We start from the raw sequence: 23759 nt of genomic DNA on the forward strand, positions 1-23759 counted from the left end.
ATTTTAGAATCAATATACAGGTTGGGTAAAAATGAACCGAGAACTAAGAATTCACAATAATCCACCTACACATCCAACACTTGCATGTTTGCTCAACACTGTAAGGGAAAACATCACAAACACATTATATAGCTTGCTTATAACAATGAAAATTACTGAAGGATTGGCCAGGAAAAGCACAAAAAAATATTGCTTGAAACAGTACATGCGAATGACGTTGTAACGGATTGGAGTTATGCACTCGCCGAATTTCTTGTTTCTTCGCTTTTTCGCGCTTTTCTTTTCCTGGCAATCCTAGCAACGTTCACATTGCAAATGTTTTTTAGTTTTGATAGTATTAGAGTTAACGATGAATTGTCCAGGTCATGCATGCAAGTAACTATAATTATTGATGATGCATAAAAGACGTATATATGGTTAAAAATAAAGTGATTTGTCATCACATAACTATATATACACTGCGCGTGAAAGCTAGTACAGAACCTTTGACAGTAAGACACACAATACAACAGAAATAACGATGGTCAGATATGTGCAGCATCTCATCTGACTGGCACCGCCTATTGATCCACATACATTCATGGTTAAGGCTTCAGTGTTGTCTACAGTAGGTAGATCTGTCGTTGGGTCTGTGTGTATACAAGTCACTGTGAATTAGCTTGGTATATTATTATATAGTTGCATGCATGGTTTAACGTTTAAGATAACTCTGACCACCTAACCAGTTATTCTCAACATAATTTTAGCAGAAGCACTGTGAACCACATCAGATTGCACACTACATTCCACACTCTCTATATAACAGTAACATTCATTAAAGAATGTTGCATACATACAGCTCTATAATTATGCCTCGGTGGGCATGCACAACCGAGGTATATACGGTAGTGTGTTTGCATGTGCATGTGTCTGCGTGTGTGTTTGCATGTGCATGTGTCTGCGTGTGCATGTGTGTGCATGTGTGTCTGCATGTGGACTGCTATTATACAGCTGCTCAAGGATCAATTAAGTGCAAGTATAAGAGTTTCTATACATAGTATAGGCTTCTGTAGTCATGTTTATACTTGGATTTGAATTCGTGGATTTGCAAAATAATGCTTTGTTCTCGAGTTATGCTTAGTTGCCATTGCAGCTTTTCAGAAGAGCACATAACCAAACTTGTTTACCGAATGTTGCTACTCTACTTAGTAGTTATAGCTCTGCACTAGAACGCTAGCTATTGGTATAGCTGCAAGAGTGAGCAGAGAGCTGCAAGGCTCTGCAGATGGCAGCCATTAATTTTAGACTTGAACTTTTGGCATCGATTGTTTTTAACAACAATCATGGTCGATCATTACCCACTCTTTGACTTTGAGTTTGCATGCATGATTGTAATTATTGGACTGAATAAAAGCAGCTTTGGCATCTCCACCGAGGCATCAGCACCTGCAGTGCTTTCATTATACCGGTTATAAGCTATACTATATACCGGTGAATATAAACATCAAGAAATTTTGGTATCATGCAAACAAACAAGCTTTCCTAAGTATAATGCATTTATATACATACATGGCTGTCGTAAGCTATATATATTATTATGCATGTACACAAAATTGTACATCAGTATAATGAACCCAAACAGGTGACCATGCATGCACTCAACATACTCAATGTTATACCGTATATATATATAGCGGGTAATTTTCGGGGGACAAAATTAACATTCGTGGTTCAGCAATATTGACACCTTTCATGCATAATATTTTCGTGGTTGCTGCTATATATATAAAGGTACCGTATATCTTCTAATTTATCGGACACTTCTAATTACCCCGGACACTCTTTTGGGTAATTTTCGTTGTTCTAATACAACGGACACTCCAGTGCTTTAATATTACATTTGTTCTAAATATCCGGACAACACTTTGAAAAGTAGAGTTTACATTCACAGACGGCATTTAAGACTTAGAGTGCTGCAGTTAGATAACTTTGAGTAGCTACTTTTAGTTAGCTATAGTTCAACTATTCAGTCGCACACTGTTCTATTAAACTTAGCTAGCTCGCATGCAGCTGCTTGCTTGTTCTAATTATTCCGGACACTTCGCATGTCTATAAAAATCTGTTCCAATTATACCCGGACAATTTCCAAAATAATTATTTTTTACTGTCCGATAAATTAGAAGATATACGGTATATAGGCAAGGTCGCTTCATTCGTCAGTAAAATATATATATATATACGGTAGTCAAACATACATGCATCACTCGTGCAAGCAAGTGCCCACCATTGAGAATCTGTATCTCCAGTTGGAGACCAGCAGAGCACTGCCCTCCAGCTGTTCCATCAAACAAGCCACCACCTACTGCTATTGTTGCGTTTACAGCAGAATAACCTGAAAAATATTATACGAATTTAGTTATTGACAATTAAGAGAAATTTATTTGCTATTTATTTGAAAATTGCAATTGTCTGTGCATAGAGTCAGCAATCAATGTTCGGGCCAATTAATTATTGGGCAAAATATCTCATATAATTATATACAGGGGAGCTGGAAAGCAGAAGTGGTCCTCCCACAGACAAAGGCCAAGAGTTAAGCAACAACATTCTGGAAAATAATCCAGTGCAAACCTCCTTGTCTGAACTAGAGCTGTGTTAATGCTCTTACTTTTCGAGATAATTATTATAGAACAAGTTTGGGGATGTGCATGCATCAATCACCCATGACCAGAAAAGCGGTAGTGGGCTCATGTAAAGTGCAAAACCGCTGCCGTATAGAATTATTCGAGGCTACATTGTATATGTATAGGATATACCACACCTAAGAGGAGGATATGCACTCATATATCCTCCGCTACCGTGGTTACTCTGAGGTGTAGCCGAGGGGTATGTAACCATGGTAGCGGAGGTTATATAGATTGCATAACCTCCGAGTAGGTGTGGCATATCTGACTTATACCACGGACCGCAGCACTATAAAAGAACCTCCCCCTAGCAACCATTCAATCCACGCAAAAAGAACAAGACCATGCCGCCGTCAAAGAGCTATAGTTGAGCAACACGTTGACTCCAACAGATGCTCAAGAGCTTCCTTGGTCCAAGTATTGACCATTCGACGTCCCTTATACTGGAGTTGCAAGCTTTTTTTGGATAAAATGCATGCCCATGGACCCATGGAAATTGTTGTAGAGCAGCTTCCATGTTTCTGTCATCGCTTTGAGTCTCAGTACCGCCATGCAAGCATGGCTCTTTTTTCTTTGCTTATACTTTCTTGACAAATGAAAAAACTAAAAAAACAACTTGAAAACTGTGCATGCCTATAGGGCATATATCCTACAGCTTTTGACCAATGAGATCAATTAGTGGTGACGTATAAGTGTGGTATAAAAATTTAATTTGTAAGACTAAGGCTAAGACTTACTGGTGTAATAGTAGTTCTCCCCAGCTTGGAATGATGATGTTTGCAGATTTATAGACACAAAACTACCATCTGCAAAACAGGTGTTCACCGCGACAGGATCTTCAGCATTTGGGTTATCTATACTGCTGTTACAGGCATCCACTTGAGCAAGGGTCTGATGGGGTGTGTGGGTGTGTGGGGCATTTTCATACATGAATGACATGTGTGAGCTTGCTGTGCTGTTTCTATTGTACCAGCAAGAAAACGTTTGCTGTCAAATTGTTGTACATGCGTATAAATAATCAAGTATTGCAGATTCTATTATCATCTTAAGGTTATACGTATACGGTATACTGTTCCACCCACGCATGCACGCTCAAATTTGCGTGGGTGTTCAATGCAGTTCAGCCAGTAAATAGAGCTCTCATCTGGCAAAATAAAATTAAATAAACCTTCGCATAATTGGACTTCAATTCGAGTATAAAAAGCCTGCAGTTTGAGCAAATAAAGATACGCTATATATAGTCGAGTATGCGCTAATACCGTATATCTTCTAATTTATCAGACACTTCTAATTACCCCGGACACTCTTTTGGGCAATTTTCGTTGTTCTAATACAACGGACACTCCAGTACTTTAATATTACATTTGTTCTAAATATCCGGACAATATACCTTGAAAAGTTGAGTTATCATTCATAGACGGCAAGTAAGACTTACAGTACTGCAGTTAGATATATAGCTTTGATTAGCTAGTTTTAGATAGCTAGTGCAACTATTCAGTCGTACCCTGTTCTATTAAACTTAGCTAGCTCGCATGCAGCTGCTTGCTTGTTCTACGGACACTTCGCATGCTCTATAAAAATCTGTTCCAATTATACCTGGACAATTTCCAAAATAATTATTTTTTGCTGTCCGATAAATTAGAAGATATACGGTAATCCAGTTTCTACAGTAAGCGAACTTTGCGAAGGTTGATCAATGAGTATACTGGTAAACGTGTACACACGATCCTTGCCAAAACGCTATAGATTTCAAAGAGTAAATTTTCTGCTGAAAATATTATAATTATAGTAATACGGTATTACATGAAAAGCCTCGAGCAGAGTTGTACAATTTTTTAGGAGAAAGAAGGAGAGTAGATTGCTATTATAGAGAGTATAACAAGACCCTTGGCCCTATACCCCCATATAATATAGTGTTCATTGTTGTACAGTAGACTTTTTACTATTCCGGCTCTCTGAAGTACGGCCACCTCGATATACCGGCCATTTGGCTTGGCACGGAATGCTAGCTATATGCATGTTTACTGCACAAAACTCACCCTGAAGTATACGGCCACTCGCTATTCCGTTTACCGGCCAGTGCTGGCTATCCCAAACCGTACGTATATTACGGCCGGATATGACGTTTTGGTTGTGGTTTAGCAAATAAAATTGGATTACATTTAAATAGAGAACAGAATGATTCATTATCCTACATTATCCTCGAGACAAGAACGGCAAAAGTAGTCATTAGATTCGAGGTAAGGTCGTTTTTAAGCCGCGGCTATTTCCTGAGCTGCAGCCACCTCGCTATTCCGGCCAAGCTGCATGGTCCCAAGGGTGACCGGATTAACGAGAGTCTACTGTAATTGGCTTCGTTTATGTAATACTCTTATAGCTACATCTATCCGACTAGAAAAACATTTGCAATGTGAAAAATTGCTAGGATTGGCCAGGGGAACCACAAAAAAGCGTGAAAACAAGAAATCCGACGAGAGCATAACTCCAATCCGTTACAACGTCAATCACATGTACTTGTAGTTTTCCATTTTTTCCTGGCCAATATAATAATACCACGCAATTTTTACTGGTGGGGTGATGACCAATCCCTATATATATTTATTATACATCCATTTTGTGCGGGCATAATTATAATCATGATGATTTGTGATGAATTGATGTTCCTAATACATGCAGTGTTGAGCACAGGTACACACAGTCCATCCATGCGTAGTAACATGCACGGACCGTACTGGTGACCTGCATGGAATGATGTGGTGGATGAAGCTGGTAGAGATGGATCTGGAACACAGTCTATATACTATGTATTGTACATGTTCATGACGTTGTAACGGATTGGAGTTATGCTCTCGTCGGATTTCTTGTTTCCACGCTTTTTTGTGGTTCCCCTGGCCAATCCTAGCAATTTTTCACATTGCAAATGTTTTTCTAGTCGGATTCCCTTTCTTTTTCAATACAAGTGGAACGTCAAGAGGCAGTACAGAAGTTCAAGAAGAGAAGACAGGACTAATCAGATATCTTCTCGAATATCTCTGGACTAATAATTATACTGAGTAATATTGCTTGATATGTTGAATTTGTGAATCAGTATTAAAATTAATGACAGCCATTTTAAGAGCATGATATATATAGCCAGTGCATATAGCATGCTTGTCAGAGAAAGGGAGCTAGAACTGAACAGTGTGAAGAAAAGCAACACCTCCAGGCTCTGGAACCGGAAAAGCACTGCACTGATTTTAGGCGCACGGTTTCTTAGCCACGCCTATCTGCAATTGCTGAGTCATTAAAGATGGCGGAATTGTCTAGGTAAGAGAAATAGAGACTGAGAGGTCATCTGCCTCGTGGAAGCAATCGCAAATCTGAAGAAGCGCTTTGTAATCCAGGTTGTAGTCGTTTGGAAACCCTGTGCAGAATGTCCTGGAGAGGGCTGTACTTGGAGCAAATGCTGGGCAAGAAACTTACTCACTTACTCACTTACTTACTTAGTCAGTCAGACAAAGAGCGGTGAAACGTCGAAATAGTGCAATTTTTAAAATGACAATATTCATACATTTAAAACGTTCATGGATTATGAAATGAGAGATACAAAGAGAGAAAAGGCTAAATAAACTATCTGTCCATTCAGTTTCTTGATGTGGCCTTTCTCTGCAGAGATAGAACAGTTTGAACATGAGTCAAAATAAGTGAAATTTTGCTAAACACGGGCAAACCCACTGCCAATCCTATGTAAAACCTACTGGTTTTACTAATTATTATAGTACCAATGTAGTTTCTAATATTCACAGCATAATTATTGAGCAGTTTGGAGGTTAACCAAGCTTAGCCACACCCACAATTTCGCATTTTTGAGCGTGACATACATAGCATACATACATACAGACTGAGATAGGATGCAGATTTAGTTGCCTCCCGCAAAGACGCTCGGCAATTAATGTGTCCTGAAAGCACGAAATGGGCCTGCTCATAGCTTGAGCTATTCTACATAATTATTTTTCAAAACCACATACATGTACCTGTTGCACAATGTCTGAGACGAAATTTTCGGCACATTGCAAAATGATTGCATCTCCAATTCGCAGCTGGAATACTTGCCTGTACAAATGAAGATATGAAGCAGGTAATTGCATGTAGAATTTATATAATGCTGGAAATAAGCACTTTTACAAAGTTAGAGGTTGCTCCTTTCATAGGTTGAACATCCTGGTGTCGCATATTCAGAATTTGTCAATCTAGCTGCTACTTTTAGAGGTTAGAAAATTGCGTAGCACAGTCAATGCATGATTGAGTGAATAAAAATGTCCAGCTACGTAGCTAGCTAGCTAGGTACGTAAAAGTACATAAAATCAGTGAAATTCGCTTGGCTAGCCAACAGGACATACTAGCTGGTACTAATGAACAGCTTACCCATAATAAGCAAAAAAAGTCTACTCACCTAGTAGTGACGTTCGAGGACCAGTCAAAAGTCACGGATAGGCCGCCATGACTTGAGTGAACAGCTACATGAACCAGCAGCAGAGTTGTCAGCAAATGCATAAATGGTCTCTGGTGCAAGGAAGACATAGTAGGCCTCTAGGAACTCTCCAGTCTGTAAATTATTTCAGTTTCAAGTTTTCTTTGTTATTAGCATGCACCGTTTTTACTTGCATAGCAACCATAGCCTTGTTCTCCAGGCCGATTTGTCTCCAATTTAACGCTGGCCGCCGCCTCAGGCCTAGACTCGCAAGCCACTCCCTTTTCTCTGATTGGACGGGGGCGGGAGAAAAGGAACTGGTGATGGTCGAGTGTTTTAGAGGTACGTATTAGTGCATGCGCATCAGTAATTCTGTTGCGTATAAATTAATACTATAATTATACTATAGGAGGCCTGCATCTAAAGATTATAATTATATCATGTGATTGTTTACTATATAACTATGCCCATTTTGAACAAATTGCCGACCAAAATATTTCCTACACACATAACCACCCCCCCCACATACACACACATATATACACATAACCACCCTCCCCTCCTCCCCCACACACACATACACATAACCACGACTCTGGGCTACAGCTTGTGTAAATCCATAGAATCTATGGTAAATCAGGAATGCTATTAATGTCACATGCAAACTATGGTCAAAGCAGAAGAGTCAAAGCTAGCCTCGATCCCAGGCCGCACTTCTTTCAAAGGCCGGTGAAGGGGAGGCTAAGTCAGCTAGAAGTATGAGGGGCCTGGATTCGAGGCTAAGTTAAAGCTAAAGACAAGTACACAGATCTATCTAGCCAGCCTTTAGCCTCGAGACCAGCCGTTCGTTATCTGATTGGAAACGGAAGTGGGCCTCGGAAAACATCCGCGACTCGCTTTCTTGTCTTCTTTTCTTGCCTCAAATGAGGAAAACTAAGCTACAGTACTCATTATGCCTCGAGGCGTAGCCGCACGAGGGATACGGTAAAGTGACTGTGTGTGTGTGTGTGTGTCTGTTCCAGCTAGCTGTAACTGCTCAACGGTTGCATTGCGACGAAAGCTAACAGCTTCTATAGGCTTCTAGCCACGTTCTCTTGGATTTTGATTCGTGGATTAGCAAACTAAAGCTTCTTTCTCGAGTTATGGCTAGTTTGACTCACATTGAAGGCTGTTGCAGTCTCTTCAGAATCTTTCATAGCTGCTAAGCATCATCTCATTCTGTCCGCACAAACTTTCTATTCAACATATGAGTTAGCCTTGTACTAAAGCGCTAGCTTTTTGTTAGCTACAATACTCAGAAAATATCTGTTAAAACAGCTAGCTAGCAGTAGCCATTTGTGAAATTGATCTCTTTACGAAAGCCTAAAGACAGGAATATGTCCATGAACTTTGACCTTATAATTAATTTTTGTCTGTGATGTGGGGGCGCGGGCGGCTCCAGAGGATTATGACAAGAAGCACATGAAACTTTAAATCTTCAATTAATACTAGATCTAGTGCAGATCCATACAGGGTATTAAAATTAATGTGCTCATGCATCCCAACATGTTGTAAGACTATTGAAATTAATACAGCAAACATTGTTTTATTGCACAAAAAACAATCATTATTGTGAAAGAACATTCTGCCATTAATTTGTGTTCGCCTCTTCACTTATGAGGCAGAGCAGTCTGATTTGTCCTATAGCCTCGGTCCCAAGGACAATGCTACAATACCCCCAGTAGAACTCCACTCAAAATTTGAATATGTACTCAGTGTAGCACAAGCCACACAGCAATGATGCACAGGAACATGGGTAAAGAATCCAGAAATGAGAAGTGAACGACAGACTCTTTGTAGACCAAGACATTGCAGATCTCAAGGATTGCTTTCACTTGTACAGTACGACCTGGGAAATGGTGAAACAACAGTTACAAGTGAGATAGTATGAAACTAAAGTGGAGTAAATGGACATATAGCAGAAAAGAAGAAACAAGAGTGAAGGTGGTGCGAAGGGTCTGTCTTTACAAACAAGCGTTACTAATACTAGATCTACATCAGACATGTATCTATACCATACCATGTACCAGCTAGCTATTGTGTATACTGCATGTACTGTACTGAGATGATATAATTATAATTTTATAGACTAGAGTCTTCCTAATTTTATCTTACTTGTGCCATAGATAGTAGAGGATACATGGTTCACCACAAGGAGGCTAGCAATGACTGCAGTCTGTTCCCTCTAGCCCCAGGCCCTAACTAGCTAGCTAGCTAGCTCTCATATATCTCTCAAGCTCTGAACGGAAAATGGTGATTTGACAGTTTGAATATTAACCGTTTTTTACCATTAAAACGTGTGTTTATATCCAAGGTTCAAAGGTGGACATTGGACATATTCCTGTATTTAGTCGCTTTCATGTCTACGAACACACCCTTTAATTATTCCTATGGATGTAATGCGCATGCGCGCTCATTCCCCATGTGTGAGAAAATAATATCCAAGATCCAGATCCAGATCCTCTTGGCAGAATCATCTTTGTCTTTAGGGCCTGGTAAGCCACAAAACACTACCATATAACAATATAGATAACAATATGCATGTACACAGGTCTTTTCTTCTTAGATATTATATACACTGAACTACAGATCCTGGAAGAATCAATTTTCTTCTTTCTTGAGGTCCTGGTAAGCCACACAATACAATAAATAATAACAACAATAGATGCATGTAAATAAGTCTTTTCTTCTCAGTGACTTTATATAGATAAGCTAACTTTAATATAAAAGTCATTATAGAAACTAATATAACACTCTAATACTTTTGAGCGAAAGCAAAAACATGGCGAGAGGCATTAGTACAGCGCCAGCTTGAACACTAGTTGCATTAGCGGTGAAAGAAGAGGGAAAGAGACACAATCAACAGTGCATTGGTACATGGTAATAGTAAGGAGAATGTGCAGAGCTAGTGCATATTGGATACTTGTTTCACAGTAGATATAAAATCATCAGAGGATGCTTAGTAAGTTCCCTGAAATTGTGAATGTATTTGTGACTGTCAGAGGCTTCTCTTTTGCTGCCAACTTAAATGAAAAAGAAAACCATCAAGAAGTCCACTAGTTTGAGGCAATAACCATGATCATTCACATGACAAGATACATAATACACCATGTAACTTTCTTAATAATTGTTTTCACTTTTGATAAATCAATTGTACGAAGTTTCTATATACTATATAGGCTGGTGAGCGTACATTTCAATTTCCAATTCATTAAGTATAATTACATACACTTGGAGACAGCAAAACACTCCACAGCACTGCCAGTTGCTTTTTAAGTGTAAAACGAGTGGGATCAAACCGAACAATATTAACAAAAACTTACACAATAAAAATGATTATTATAGCTATAATTATGATTAGTTTACTCTAATCAGACAGTCTTAGATGGAGAGAAGCTGGTGAGGTATACAAGGGTGTATATATAGCCGAAACAGCCGATAACATTTACGAGGGCGGTGACGTACGTGTAGGGGTGTAGAGAAGAGGGGTATTCTTTTGTCTTCTTTTCTTCAGCGTACTCAGTAAGTTTCGGCTTGTGAGGTATTGCTATATAAAATATAGATGAAACAGCATTTGTAGTAGATAAATATCTCGGGCCTACAGGCCCTTCGATCACCACAATCTACTACCGGGCCAATAACAATTATGAGGTAAAAATAGGTGCACACAAAAGCTATACATCCACCTGATCCAAAACTAATGCTCTTGGGGTGATCACCAATCATAAGGGAATGTATGCCTAAAATTGTAACGCTTAGCGTATTCCCAAAAAAGGGATCTTTAGTGGTGCTCTTTAATTCAACTTTTTTCTAGCACTAAATTCTACCTACTGATGTATAGACTCGCAAGCCGTCACTGTTGCAGGCGAACAGTAGACTGGTCAAACTCCGTGTAGAGACTCGTGTTGCACAGTCAGCATATCAGATAAGATTCTAAGTGGCTGCGGTTTTCGTGACGTCACTATACTGCTGTGCTACGTAGAGTTTTCTAGTGATACGTCACTATCAACGATCTTGCGGTAACCGCATGCGGTTAGTTGCCACAAATATCGTGGCAAACCTTACACGAGTCTCTACACGGAGTTTGACCAGTCTACTGTTCGCCTGCAACAGTGACGGCTTGCGAGTCTAACTGATGTATGACTAATTTTCTTTTGCTTGGGGTGATACCATATGATTTACCAACAAGCATAATTATACTGAAGTATATATACGACCTAAACATTAATCATTTCAGAGAAAAAGGTATAGATTCTAAATGTGTACAATACAAGATTAAACTTACCTAAATTCAATGAAGAAGATAGTTGCAACGGTAAATAGAGCTTGAATAATGGTTATTCACTATCTGCACAGTTAGTCTCGCACTAGCCTCGATTCCAGGCCGCTAAGAGAGGGCCTGGTATCGACTGTTTGCGCATGCGCCACCTATTACCCAGAAAGTTGGTAATTCGGATACCATTGTATTTTGCTCAGTAAAACAATGACGTCACAACGAACGGAAGTGGATTGAAGAAAGTGGATAGAAGTGTGATTGTAGCCCGTGTGTAGTTGGGCGGAGTCCAACCAACGCTTCGCTCATGGTTGGGTATCAGTACATGTAGCAGTTTTGTTCCCACTGCAAGAAATTTGCAGCCCAATCAGATTGCTGCGTTCAAGTGGGAAACCTTACAGCTCAATTTAGCTGACAAGGCGAGCTGGGACACTGTATTTCTCTGGAGAATGCAGAAACAGCTCCTGCTGGATATCTAGGCTACTAGAAAAGAAGCATAGTCTATCTTAGCATCTATGAATGAAGCTTGAACAGTATGTATTAATTAATTAAAAGGACTTGTCTTTGTTTTAAGTTTTGTTGTGCTACCAATAAGATTAGATCATTAGTTTGGACAAAACCTGTGTTATGTATGCCTTCTTTGGTCTTCGAAAAGCTTCTCAGAAGCCTTGGGGTAGTCTTATAGCTGGCTGTACCTCTCCTTGTGCTAGATGTCTAACTATTATGAAAAAGTTTATTTCTGCCTGTACTAAATCTTATATTACAGGCTACAGTATTCTTCTACTTTCTCTAAGAGTCTGAGGTCTTTCTTGAATTCCAAAACAACTATAGCTAGATCCAGTCAGCTAGAATAGCCATCCAAATAGTTAATTGATTTCTTTATATCGCACCCCTGAGCCATGCGGTTGTCAGCCACTTAAAGATTAAACAATATTCATACTCTGTCTCAAGTACCGGTGGAACAAAACTGCTACATGTACTGATACCCAACCCAGAGCGCAGCGTTGGTTGGACTCCGCCCAACTAGCCCGTGTGATAGCATTCTAATAGCTACCCTTAGCCTACTATGTTAACAAAGGACTCACAGCCTGCAACAGTGTGGACCTCTGAACGGAGGGGAAGGCTGACAATAGCCTACATGTATATGGATAGGCCACGCCCATCTGACACTAACCTTGGTGAAAGTCGACTCTATCAGAAAGAAATTGCTGCTGTAACCAATACAGCTCTGTATCTAGCTAGCTAGCTATATAGCTCTGTGTCTGACTTTATGAAGTTTGTCTGTATAATTTATGTTATTCAGGATATAATTCGGGTAAAATTCAGTTTAATGGGAAACATTACGGGAATATTTTGCGCATGCGCAAGCAGTCAGTAGCAGGCCTAATTGTTTAGGCCTTGAGAAGGAGGCTAGTCTCGCACCAGCCCCGATTAAAGCGTTCAAATAGAAAACATCTGGGGCTGGCTGTGCGAGACTACTGCACAGTTGCACTGGATACTGGAGAACTTGACAGAATACTAGTGACAACTCTAGATTTGCAGTTTATACCCGCGAAGCTCCTGGGGAATAGATTAGGCGAGGCGCGGATGTTATATAAAGTGTAGATGGAAACGGGATCACGTGGGCTTATCAAGTGTGTGTAATAAACGCAAAGGCCAGCGGGCAGTCCAGGCTTCGATTAACACAACTACAAGCGCTAAATTACGCACGTTCAGAGATACCAAAGACAAGGTTTTCTCCTATTCTTGGACAAAGGTAACACTTTCAATAGCACTAAGACCAGTAGCAGTATTTATTAGAGCCTCTCTTACCATGTAGGTGCTAATTATTAATTGGGGCCTGGATTTCCAGGCCTATATTAGTGAAATTAGCGGCATATTCAACTGGGAATGACTTTCTGTACCTATATCTTCGTTGTTATACAAGCAATATTTACCATTTTGACTTTGTTGAATAGAGAATTAGGTGAGGAATGGAATGGTGTTGAATTGGTACTGCTAAGTACTAAGGAAAGTTCACAACATGTGATAAAATGGCAAAATTTACCGGAATTTATGTTCACTTTTCCGTACCTCTTTTTGGCTTATAATTTGTCTTGGGTATTTCTAAATGCTTTTATATTGTAGTGAGTGCTGTATATTGTGGAATGGGCACCCTTATTTGATTGAACAAAGCCTTATTTTGGCAGTATAGCTGTGATGTTTAGTCTACATGTATATTTACAAATTGACGTACGTACATGCATGTATATACTGGTCATACGTACGTTATTATGTTACTACCGTCTTGTTTACTTACCCATGGGTGATATATACTATAGGGTTGGAGAATGAATACCTGAACGACTGGGATACTGGGAAAAATCTGTTTCTAGCCAAAAGGAGCTTAAGATGCTGTAGTGATGCCACAAGGACTGAAGTTTACAGTCAGGTACGTATATATACAATGTGTATTGTAAACCTAAAACTCCCCTCGTCCCTTTGCAGTCAAATCATTCGTTGACATGGTAGGGGACCTGGTCATCCTTGACGCAAGTGCCTTTCTGAGTGAGCGAATCGGCTAGAACCCTCTCGAAGTGTTTAACTACATTTCTATTCGATGCACATAATTATTTTTTTATGTGTGATCAAATAACCATAATTATAATTATGAATCGAATCAACTATAATACTAAGAGTATAAGAGTGTGAATACACAATACGCTAAAGTGATCAAGCTATTAAATTGTATTTCCCTCGTAAATCATCCATTCATAGCTACAGCTTTGTTGCTAAAGTCAGTGCAGTTACATGATGCTGGCACTGCTAAATATCTTGAATCCTTCGTCTTCACAAACAGAGGCTTAGTGGCTTCTCTCGATCTCAGTAGAGTGTTTCTCTGTATTAATTAACATTAATTAAAAGGGACAATATTAAATTGGACAAGCAAGCTATACAAATGTAGACTGGTATTCTCTCCCTTCTTATATCTATGCTCTGGGCTACAGCTTCTGTCTCTACCAGAATTTGAGCAAGAGACTTAATTCCTTTCTTAATTTGATCTGTAGATCAATGTCATTTATGTAGATTAGGGGTCCTAGCACCGAACCCTGTGGAACTCCTGACTATATAGGGGTTGGTAGATTATGCTCGAGATAAATTATTACCTATTATGCTACTTTTATGTTCAAGTTAACCTTTTCAAATCGCCTATTATTTCCACATGCAGTATTCCTAAAGCGAGACCCCATGTCATCGCATAAGTAACATCACTCTATAAATAATGGCCATAGCACATGACTCTATCTAATTAACCATCAGCACTTCCATCACGCCATTTTCCCTATACTTATACTATGATTCGTAACGACCTGCAGTACTTTCAAAACCTGCCTATATAATGGTACCTATTACGCCAGTGTAATTCTCAAAATGTGCCTATCATGCTTTATGCCAGCATAATCTACCAACCCCTATACTATATACTCCTGACACAACCTCGGAGGTGTTTGCCATTTCCAGTGACACACTGTTATTCTTTACGTAAGATAGCAAATGGGGATCTAAATTCAATTCGGATGATTGGGGTTCGGATCATCGAGGTGCAACTGTCACAGGACTTTCGAGAAAAAGTAGGGAGTGGGCAGTTATTTGATATAGGTGGTTCGACGGTAAAAACAAACAATAAAACTGCATGCAATTAGGAATTGTCTATACAAAGTATACCATAATTATACTTAGATCATGCTTGCCATATATACTGCAATCTGATTGGCTAAAGGAAGTGTTCTATCCAACTTAGAAAATCATGTATCAAAAATTAGATAAGAACATTCAATGGCTAGATACTCATGCATGGTTGCTATGATCTAGACACTGTTTAGCCACATGATTTAGAAGCCCTCAGGGCTAGTAGAACTCTCACTACGTTCGGGATACTACAACCAGCCCTTTGGGCTTCTAGAAACTTCCTAAACAGTGTCAAACTATTATATATCTAAATAACACAGTTCACACTTCATTTCGTATGTGGCCGATTTGTGTGCATGAAACAACAGGACAATGGTTGACTCTTGTAGGGGGAGGGGCTGGTCTGTAGTCCTCTGTGGTGACGGGGGCTAGCTCATCCATGTAGGAGAGTCTCAGCTGGTCCGACCTCGTGGCTGGTCTGATGATGGGAGGAATGATGTAACGATCAGGGTCAGCTTCTTTTCCATGGCTCCATCAGTGTAAGGTGGGTCCACGGGGTCTCTTTGTTCATAATCATCTACTACTTCGAGCAATTCATCTTGATCATTTTCATTGACTACTGGCTGATACATTTCTCGACCATTGTTGGCTCGTCTCTCTGCAGCACCAGCTCTTAAGTTCCTTAAGATGTCCTCTATCCTCAGCCATGTGTTACTCTTCTTGAGTACAAATTGGTAAAAATGATAGCAGAGTGTTATCACAAATAGAGTGAATGATATAGCCATTGACATATTGGCTAGTGCTGACTGATCTTTCGTGGTATCTTTGACAATGAAGGCGCCATTTGATAGAATAGTAACATTGAATAGATAGAGAGTTTCAAGGGAACCACAGAATGTGTTGTTATACAAACGATTATTCAATAGTTTCCAAACAATCAGTCCAACTGATAGAACCCCAGATGATAGAATAGCGAAAGACGTGTTTGAAGTCATGGAAACTACTAGATTATGGAGGATCAGAGCAAAGAGGAGCAGTCCCACCCAGTAGCGATGCTTGGGAGTGAATGGAGCATGGTATGCATCCATGAAGCCAATGTACTTTGTGTTCTTGGTCCATTTCATAACTTTTGAACAGTGTGGAAACCATTGTCCAAAAATGAGCAGTATAGTGAACAAACCACCCGCAATGAGAATTATGGCAGCAGCAACAAACCGAGAGATGTGTTTGGTAGTGAAGTACTGCACATTGCCGTCATACAACCAAACAGTCTTGGTTGAACCATCAGGATAATCCAAGACCCTGTTTTGTAGTGCAGCAATGATAAACTGTAAGAGTTTGGAATAAGAGAGTAGGACGAGTGTGCCTAGGGCAGCAACTGGGTTCCTGTTGGAGAGGAGCTTTGCAAATGAGTCACAGTACTTGCTCAAAAGTATTATTAAGAACATCAGAAGAAACATGTAAGCTGGAAAGACAATTTGAAGGAGCACTTTCGATTGAGAGCTCATTCCATTGTAAAAGCATGTCTCAATACCCAAGTCAAGATTCACCCATGATACGAAAACTGTTAAAAAATTGCTTAAATTAGGTAAGAAAATTGACCTATTAGCTGCTAGTATGTTAGCATAGAAGATGAGGCCATGAATCTTTCCAGTTGCTACAGTAATGTTCAGCACAAAAAGTAAAGCAACTATATAGCAATATACCAGCCAGCGCAAATGGTATTAGTAGAAGAAGGTAAAGATCAGAGCATTCTTTACATCTTGACGTAGCCAACACAAGACTGAGTCCTGGTTCACATTCTCCACATAAGACACCACTTCGATTGTAGGCACACTGTTCGTCAGGACTGCTCAGACTGATGGTGACGGGTCTTTCTACACAATAGTCAAATGTACAGTTGCTAATAACATATCCTGTTCCGTTGGTAGTATTTATGAATTCTATCCATATGTTGTTATTATTTTCAAGTTTAATAGTCTCATTTTTCTTAGAGCACTTTTTGATCTGATATGGTAGCAAGTCTGGATCACAGTCACACCGGCACTCAATATCGGACTGAATTGGCTTGAGTCCAATAGGGCATGTGCAGAGTTCAAAAGAAATATTAATAAGTTTTCTTGAAATTCCCGAATTGTTGCATGGACCCTCGGCATAGAGTGCCACTTGAGCAGAGCTGTCTTGCGAGAATACATTGTACTTTAATTCTGTGCACTGATTGCCAACTTCCTGTTCTGTCTGTCCTTCTTTGAGACGACCAACACCACTCTTACTGACAACAGAACTGTGAATTGTGGCACTCATTGCATTTCCAACTTGGTCAACAGCCATAACACTGATTTTAAATGTGTGTCCCTTTTTTTAGAAATATAGTCATCACTGCAAAAACGTATATGAACAGGCCAAGAAGAGATCGATTATTCGGTGGAGGACTTTATGGTGTTGTTTATGTATTCCAATGCATTTGCAGAATTGTCATATTCAGCATTTTGACTTACTGTACACCTGTCCAACAGACCTCCATAGATATCTGCTCCTGACTGGATGATAGTGTGTTTTTAGTCATGAATGCGTTGAAATAGTTTAGATTAAAGCTGTACACGTACAGTTGAATTGTTTGAATGAAGCAGTCAGCAAGAATGGTCTTAGTAACATTAGTGGTGGTTGCCCCTCGTCTACAAGTACTACTCTCAGTGTCATCTGCCACAAATATCCCCCCTCCGTACTGAGCCGAGTTGTTGTTAATCAGTAACTTGACATTATACAATTGATGCCGAGGCATATTCGGTAAACTTTCAGGGTCTAGTTTAAATAGGTACAGTTTCGAACTGTGCTCTAGATACACTCCACCGCCTTTAGCAGTTGCAGTATTTGTGTCAATGTTGACGTGTGATTGAGTAAGTGTAATGGTTGTAGCAATTGCATAAATACCTCCACCATTCGTAGCAATGTTGTCATCAATCACACTGTGTGTATTTGGAGGAATTGGTCTACCATCTGGATCCAGCATTAGCACAGATTGGAACTCAACTCTGCTAGAATATGCATAGATTCCTCCACCATCCTGGTGTGCTGTGTTGTGATTGATTTTTAGTGATTCATTTACAAAGAGTGTACTCTCTCTCAGAAATATCCCTCCTCCGTAGGTAGCTGTGTTGTTGGTGATGACCACTCCTTTTGTGTTAATGTACATTTGACTCTGGATAATGCTGAGAGCTCCACCAAACACACCATGATTGTTACTAAGTGTTGTAGGTCCATTAAACTCAACTCCACTATAATGAAAGCATAGACAGGGCCATTGTTATTGCTGACAATATTCAATCCAGTAAATGTCACATTAGACCGCAAAATGTTCAAACTGACCATGGCATTGTTATTAGTAATGTTAGTGTTGTTGATGATCAATGTGTCTGCATATGAAACGTCAATTACTCCACCTTTATTACCTCTGTTGTTTGTATGCGTACTGATCACACTATCGTCTAAGTCAACAGCTGCACTAGTTGCTCTACCATAGTCAGCAATGTTATTTGTCAGCTCACTGTTGGAGATGAACGCACTACTTTTGTAAACTCTAATCGCTCCACCCGTTGAAGCACTATTATTTGACATTGTGCTGTTGGAGATGTATATATATTGCCTGAGTTAACACTAATCGCTCCACCATCCTTTTTAGCTCTGTTGTTTGTCAGTATGCTACCGGAGATGGACACACTGGCTGAATTATTCAAGCTACCTGATGCGGTAATTTGAATCGCTCCACCTCTTGAAGCTCTGTTATTTGAAAGTGTGCTGTTGGAGATGGATACATTGGCCAATTGAACACCAATCGTCCCGTTGTTGGAGATGGGTATACTAACTGGGTAAACATAAATTGCTCCACCCTCGCCAGCATTGTTGTTTGACAGTGTGCTGTTGGAGATAGACACACTACTACCTGCATAAACAAAAATTGTTCCACCACCACCAGCATTGTTGTTTGCCAGTGTGCTGTTGGAGATGGACACACTATTACCTGAGTAAACAAAAATTGCTCCTCCACCACCATTACTAGCATTGTTGTTTGACAGTGTGCTGTTGGAGATGGACACACTATTACCTAAGTAAACAAAAATTGCTCCACCGTTGGGATAGTCACCTCCTCTCAGACTGTTGTTTGACAGTGTGCTGTTAGAGATGGACACACTATTATCTGAGTAAACAAAAATTGCTCCACCCGAGCCAGCAATGTTTTTTGTCAGCTCACTGTTGCACAAAAACACATTACTTCCTGATTGAACAATAATCGCTCCACCAAGCATAAGGACTTTGTTATTTGTGAAGTTACACCAAGTGATCACTACAGTACCAAATAAAATTTCTACTGCTCCTCCGCTCCAAGCAATGTTGTAGTTGAACTCTGTGTTGTTGATCAGAGAGTTGTTTGATTGAATGTAAACTGCACCTCCATTATTTTTAGTGAACTTGCTATTTGTTATGTACACATCACCAGCCTCAACGTGCAGTCCCCAACCAATGTTGTTCATGAAGAGAGTGCTCTCAATTGTTGCAGCGTGAGTATTAGAAATCTTAACTATACCGATTTCCGCCAGATTGAGTAGTTCAAAGTTCATAAAGTAGCAGTCATTGATGTAGACACCGTGGGCACTGTCAATGATCCAACCTTTATGTGAGTTTTGCAGTGCAATTTTTGCTCCAACGAAACCCAAGTGTTCAATATATAATTCAGTAGTACTAATAAAATGTATCGTACCATTGCTGTAGAATCTAACTGTAGTTGAAGTTTTGTTTTGGCCGGTAATATGCACATGTGAGAAGTTACGAATCAATAGCTGCTCAGTTAACACATGATCTCCAGGTAGAAAGCTTAAAATGAGATTGTCTCCACCAAATGAAAGGTTTGTTTGAACAAGCTCCTCGAGAGTGAAACAAGTTCTATTTCGATAGTCATGACACAAATCAGTTGAATTCACTGGCACAATGTGATAGTGCTCACTCCTGGTAACAGTAGCTAGGGACAGAAGCAGTACTAATGGTAACTCGTTCAGAATATTTCTAGACAGCATATCTGAGGTGCATATATACATAATTATGTTACTGACATGTACTCTGCTCCCAGAAGGGCTAAATAGTACTTGCTTATAACCTATTGATTATAAAGCCATGCAGTAGCTTTAACTAGGATTGGCACGAATTTTTCTCCTATGTTTAAAGTGTTGTACTTCTGCAGGGATAGACTGCATAGCTAGTTTGTTAGAGCTATATATATATTCTTTTTTAGTGTATTATAAGTTTTAAAAAAATGTTCGCATGCACGCAAATAATTATCTTATATCTATATAGCCTCGATCCCAGGCCGAGTTTTTTCGCTTTTATAACGGTTAGGCGAACAACTAGGCCTGGTACTAGTTGTCTGCGCATGTGTCAATCGTTACTCAGATTCTGACTAATAGATATTCTCGTTCACTTTTGTGACATTTATATTCGTGTACTATATCGTGTACTAGAAGTCAGTTCCCGTTTTATGATTATTGGAATGGCTCTTAGCTGAACTTATATAGCTTCTCTCTTCTCTGAAGCTTAGAAAACATTATTGTGAAGACTGAACAACAAGGGAAGAGGTATAAAGCTTTGTCAAGCTTGTTAAGGTCAGACATAATATTTTTTTGTGTGGGTCCTGTGCTATCATCATGTTTGGCAAGATCTAGGTAGACTATAGTTTCATCATTAATAATTATGGTGGATCAAGTGAAGAGTGTGAGCTAGAGAACTTGGTGCTGCCATCATCAGCTCGTCGACAATGACACTATAACCTGTTTAAAATACGAGAAATTTAATACAGATCTACACGTATTTAGAATGTCTACTTCTCTGTACAGGAGCAATGGCTAATATCCAGCTATCCCAACAGTGCTCCTCTTGGCTATACTAATGGACAAGACTGGACAGTTTAAGGTAAGGGTTTAACCGTGTTTGGTTTCTTTAATATTGTCCTATACCTACAGGACTGGAGTATAACCTGCTCATTCGAGTGTTGCTGGGTAGCTCAGAGGCATCAAGAGAATCTACGTTTTCTCAAGCAAAGTTTAACTGAGTTACGAGTTGGGGCCTAGAATCAGAGAAGTCCAGCAGCCTGCTAAATCGTTGAAACGTAATTTGAAGACATTCAATCATCTTGAAGTTGCCCTGGGTCACTGTAATCGTGCTGCAGCACAACTGGCAACTCCCCAGGCCCTTGTGAAGCAGCTCCCTATGTGCATATTTTGTGTGCACTCACTCTGTGCATTTTCTGTGTACAAATTTCGATTATTGATTTATTAAATATTTTTGCCGACCACAAATACAATGAAAGTTTGACGCATGCGCAGACAACTAGTACCAGGCCTAGTTGTTCGCCTAACCGTTATAAAAGCGAAAACTCGGCCTGCATGCATGGGATCGAGGCTAATATCTATATAGATATTGATATCCTTTATAAGTATAATATTATATGGGGTGCCAAATGTGTCAAAATTACAAAAATTGCCCGTATTCATATATCTATATTATATGTGTGTATTTATAAATCCACGTCTGTATTTATAAATCCCCACCCAGATTTATATTATAATGTCAGTCAAGTGATACTCATAGGTTTGCAGAGGAGGCTGGAACCAGTTGACCCCTTATAGCTAATTAAGGTCACTAGACAATCATGCATGTACTTCCAGTGGCGGATCCAGGAAAAATGAAAGAGGGGTTCCAAACTAACGAGCGCGCAGCGCGAATTTTTTGGGTTACGCCCACTTCCGGTCACACGGACTAGGGAAAATCCCATGACCAACGAATCAGAGATGTAGAAAACTCTTCTCGACCTTCACTCCCCTCATCCTGTCAAGTACTGGGGGCCTTGGACGTGCCGCTACCTCCACCTACAAGAGATTGGCGTCTCTCCTGTCAACAAAATGGGATCAGCCCTACAGCACCACCATGGGATGGATCAGATGCAGGCTGTCCTTCTCTCTCCTCAGATCAGCCATCATGTGCATTAGGGGGGCCCGATCAAGCCAAGGGCACGCCACCAGACAGCCCCCTATCGACCTAGTGACAAGCGAGTCCCTGGTCCCACCACACCCATGAACTAACTACACATGACTTATTTGCCTGCATGGTTCCTCGTTATTATTATGAGGCTATGAATTAGGCTTGGCATGGATTTATAAATAATTTATATAATTATAGACATGGATTTATAAATCTGAGTATAGATATAATTATACTATCTGGACATGGATTTATAAATACAGACGTGGATTTATAAATCTGAGCATAGATATATAAATCTTGGCATGGATTTATAAATCTGAGCAGAGATATAATTATTATATCTAGGCATTAGTAAAACCAGTAGGTTTTACATAGGATTGGCAGTGGGTTTGCCCGTGTTTAGCAATATTTCACTTATTTTGACTCATGTTCAAACTGTTCTATCTCTGCAGGGAAAGGCCACATCAAGAAACTAAATGGACAGATAGTTTATTTAGCCTTTTCTCTCTTCGTATCTCTCATTTCATAATCCATGAACGTTTTAAATGTATGAATACTGTCATTTTAAAAATTGCACTATTTCAACGTTTCACCGCTCTTTGTCTGACTGACTAAGTAAGTAAGAGTAAGTAAGTGAGTAAGTTTCTTGCCCAGCATTTACTCCAAGTACAGCCCTCTCCAGGACATTCTGCACAGGGTTTCCAAACGACTACAACCTGGATTACAAAGCGCTTCTTCAGATTTGCGATTGCTTCCACGAGGCAGATGACCTCTCAGTCTCTATTTCTCTTACCTAGACAATTCCGCCATCTTTAATGACTCAGCCATTGCATTGTGGCCAAATAATAGATAGATAGGCATGGCTAAGAAACCGTGCGCCTCAGTAAAAAATCAGTGCAGTGCTTTTCCAGAGCTGGAGGTGTTGCTTTTCTTCACACTGTTCAGCTCTAGCTCCCTTTCTCTGACAAGCATGCTATATGCTCTGGCTATATATATCATGCTCTTAAAATGGCTGTCATTTAATACTGATTCACAAATTCAACATATCAAGCTATCATTATTAGTCCAGAGATATTCGAGAAGATATCTGATTAGTCCTGTCTTCTCTTCTTGAAATTCTGTACTGCCTCTTGACGTTCCACTTGTATTGAAAAAGAAAGGGAATCCGACTAGAAAAACATTTGCAATGTGAAAAATTGCTAGGATTGGCCAGGGGAACCACAAAAAAGCGTGGAAACAAGAAATCCGACGAGAGCATAACTCCAATCCGTTACAACGTCATGAACATGTACAATACATAGTATATAGACTTTGTTCCAGATCCATCTCTACCAACTTCCATCCACCACATCATTCCATGCAGGTCACCAGTACGGTCCGTGCATGTTACTACACATGGATGGACTGTGTGTACCTGTGCTCAACACTACATGTATTAGGAACATTAATTCATCACAAATCACCATGATTATATGCGCACATTCCAAAATGGATGTATAATAAAAGGATTGGTCATCACCCCACCAGTAAAAATTGCGTATTTATATTATAATTATTGGCCGGGAAAACAACCAGTACATGTGATTGACGTTGTAACGGATTGGAGTTATGCTCTCGTCGGATTTCTTGTTTCCACGCT

At 39.8% G+C, this 23759-nt stretch overlaps 2 protein-coding genes and 1 long non-coding RNA gene across 5 annotated transcripts in view; all 3 read right to left on the reverse strand.

Moving 5' to 3' along the window:
- Nucleotides 1-337: 337 nt before the first annotated feature.
- The window catches only part of LOC135344415 (uncharacterized), a 37155-nt gene continuing 13733 nt past the window's right edge, over nt 338-23759 (reverse strand). The window contains exons 1-5 of one of the 3 annotated variants that reach the window (XM_064541611.1): nt 7093-7300; nt 6674-6752; nt 3398-3551; nt 2264-2371; nt 338-629 (exon numbers count right to left, since the gene is read on the reverse strand). In XM_064541611.1, coding sequence (XP_064397681.1) covers nt 472-629; nt 2264-2371; nt 3398-3551; nt 6674-6752; nt 7093-7220 — 627 coding nt within the window. In that variant the 5' untranslated portion in view covers nt 7221-7300 and the 3' untranslated portion in view covers nt 338-471. Of the gene's footprint in view, nt 630-2263; nt 2372-3397; nt 3552-6673; nt 6753-7092; nt 7301-23759 lie in introns of those variants that run through there. The other 2 variants (XM_064541614.1, XM_064541613.1) reach the window with 2 other exon arrangements.
- LOC135344416 (uncharacterized) lies at nt 8337-12798 on the reverse strand. Its single transcript, XR_010397447.1, has 3 exons — nt 11435-12798; nt 9265-10696; nt 8337-8998 (listed from the first exon to the last, which is right to left on the reverse strand). It is a non-coding gene; the product is annotated as an uncharacterized LOC135344416 (long non-coding RNA).
- Nucleotides 15439-16745, reverse strand: LOC135343644 (uncharacterized). Its single transcript, XM_064540614.1, has one exon. It carries the CDS (start codon nt 16597-16599, stop codon nt 15544-15546), a length of 1056 nt encoding a protein of 351 aa, XP_064396684.1. The 5' UTR covers nt 16600-16745; the 3' UTR covers nt 15439-15543.

This window comes from Halichondria panicea, chromosome 11 (genome assembly GCF_963675165.1).
Source record: "Halichondria panicea chromosome 11, odHalPani1.1, whole genome shotgun sequence".
Lineage (NCBI taxonomy): Eukaryota > Metazoa > Porifera > Demospongiae > Suberitida > Halichondriidae > Halichondria > Halichondria panicea.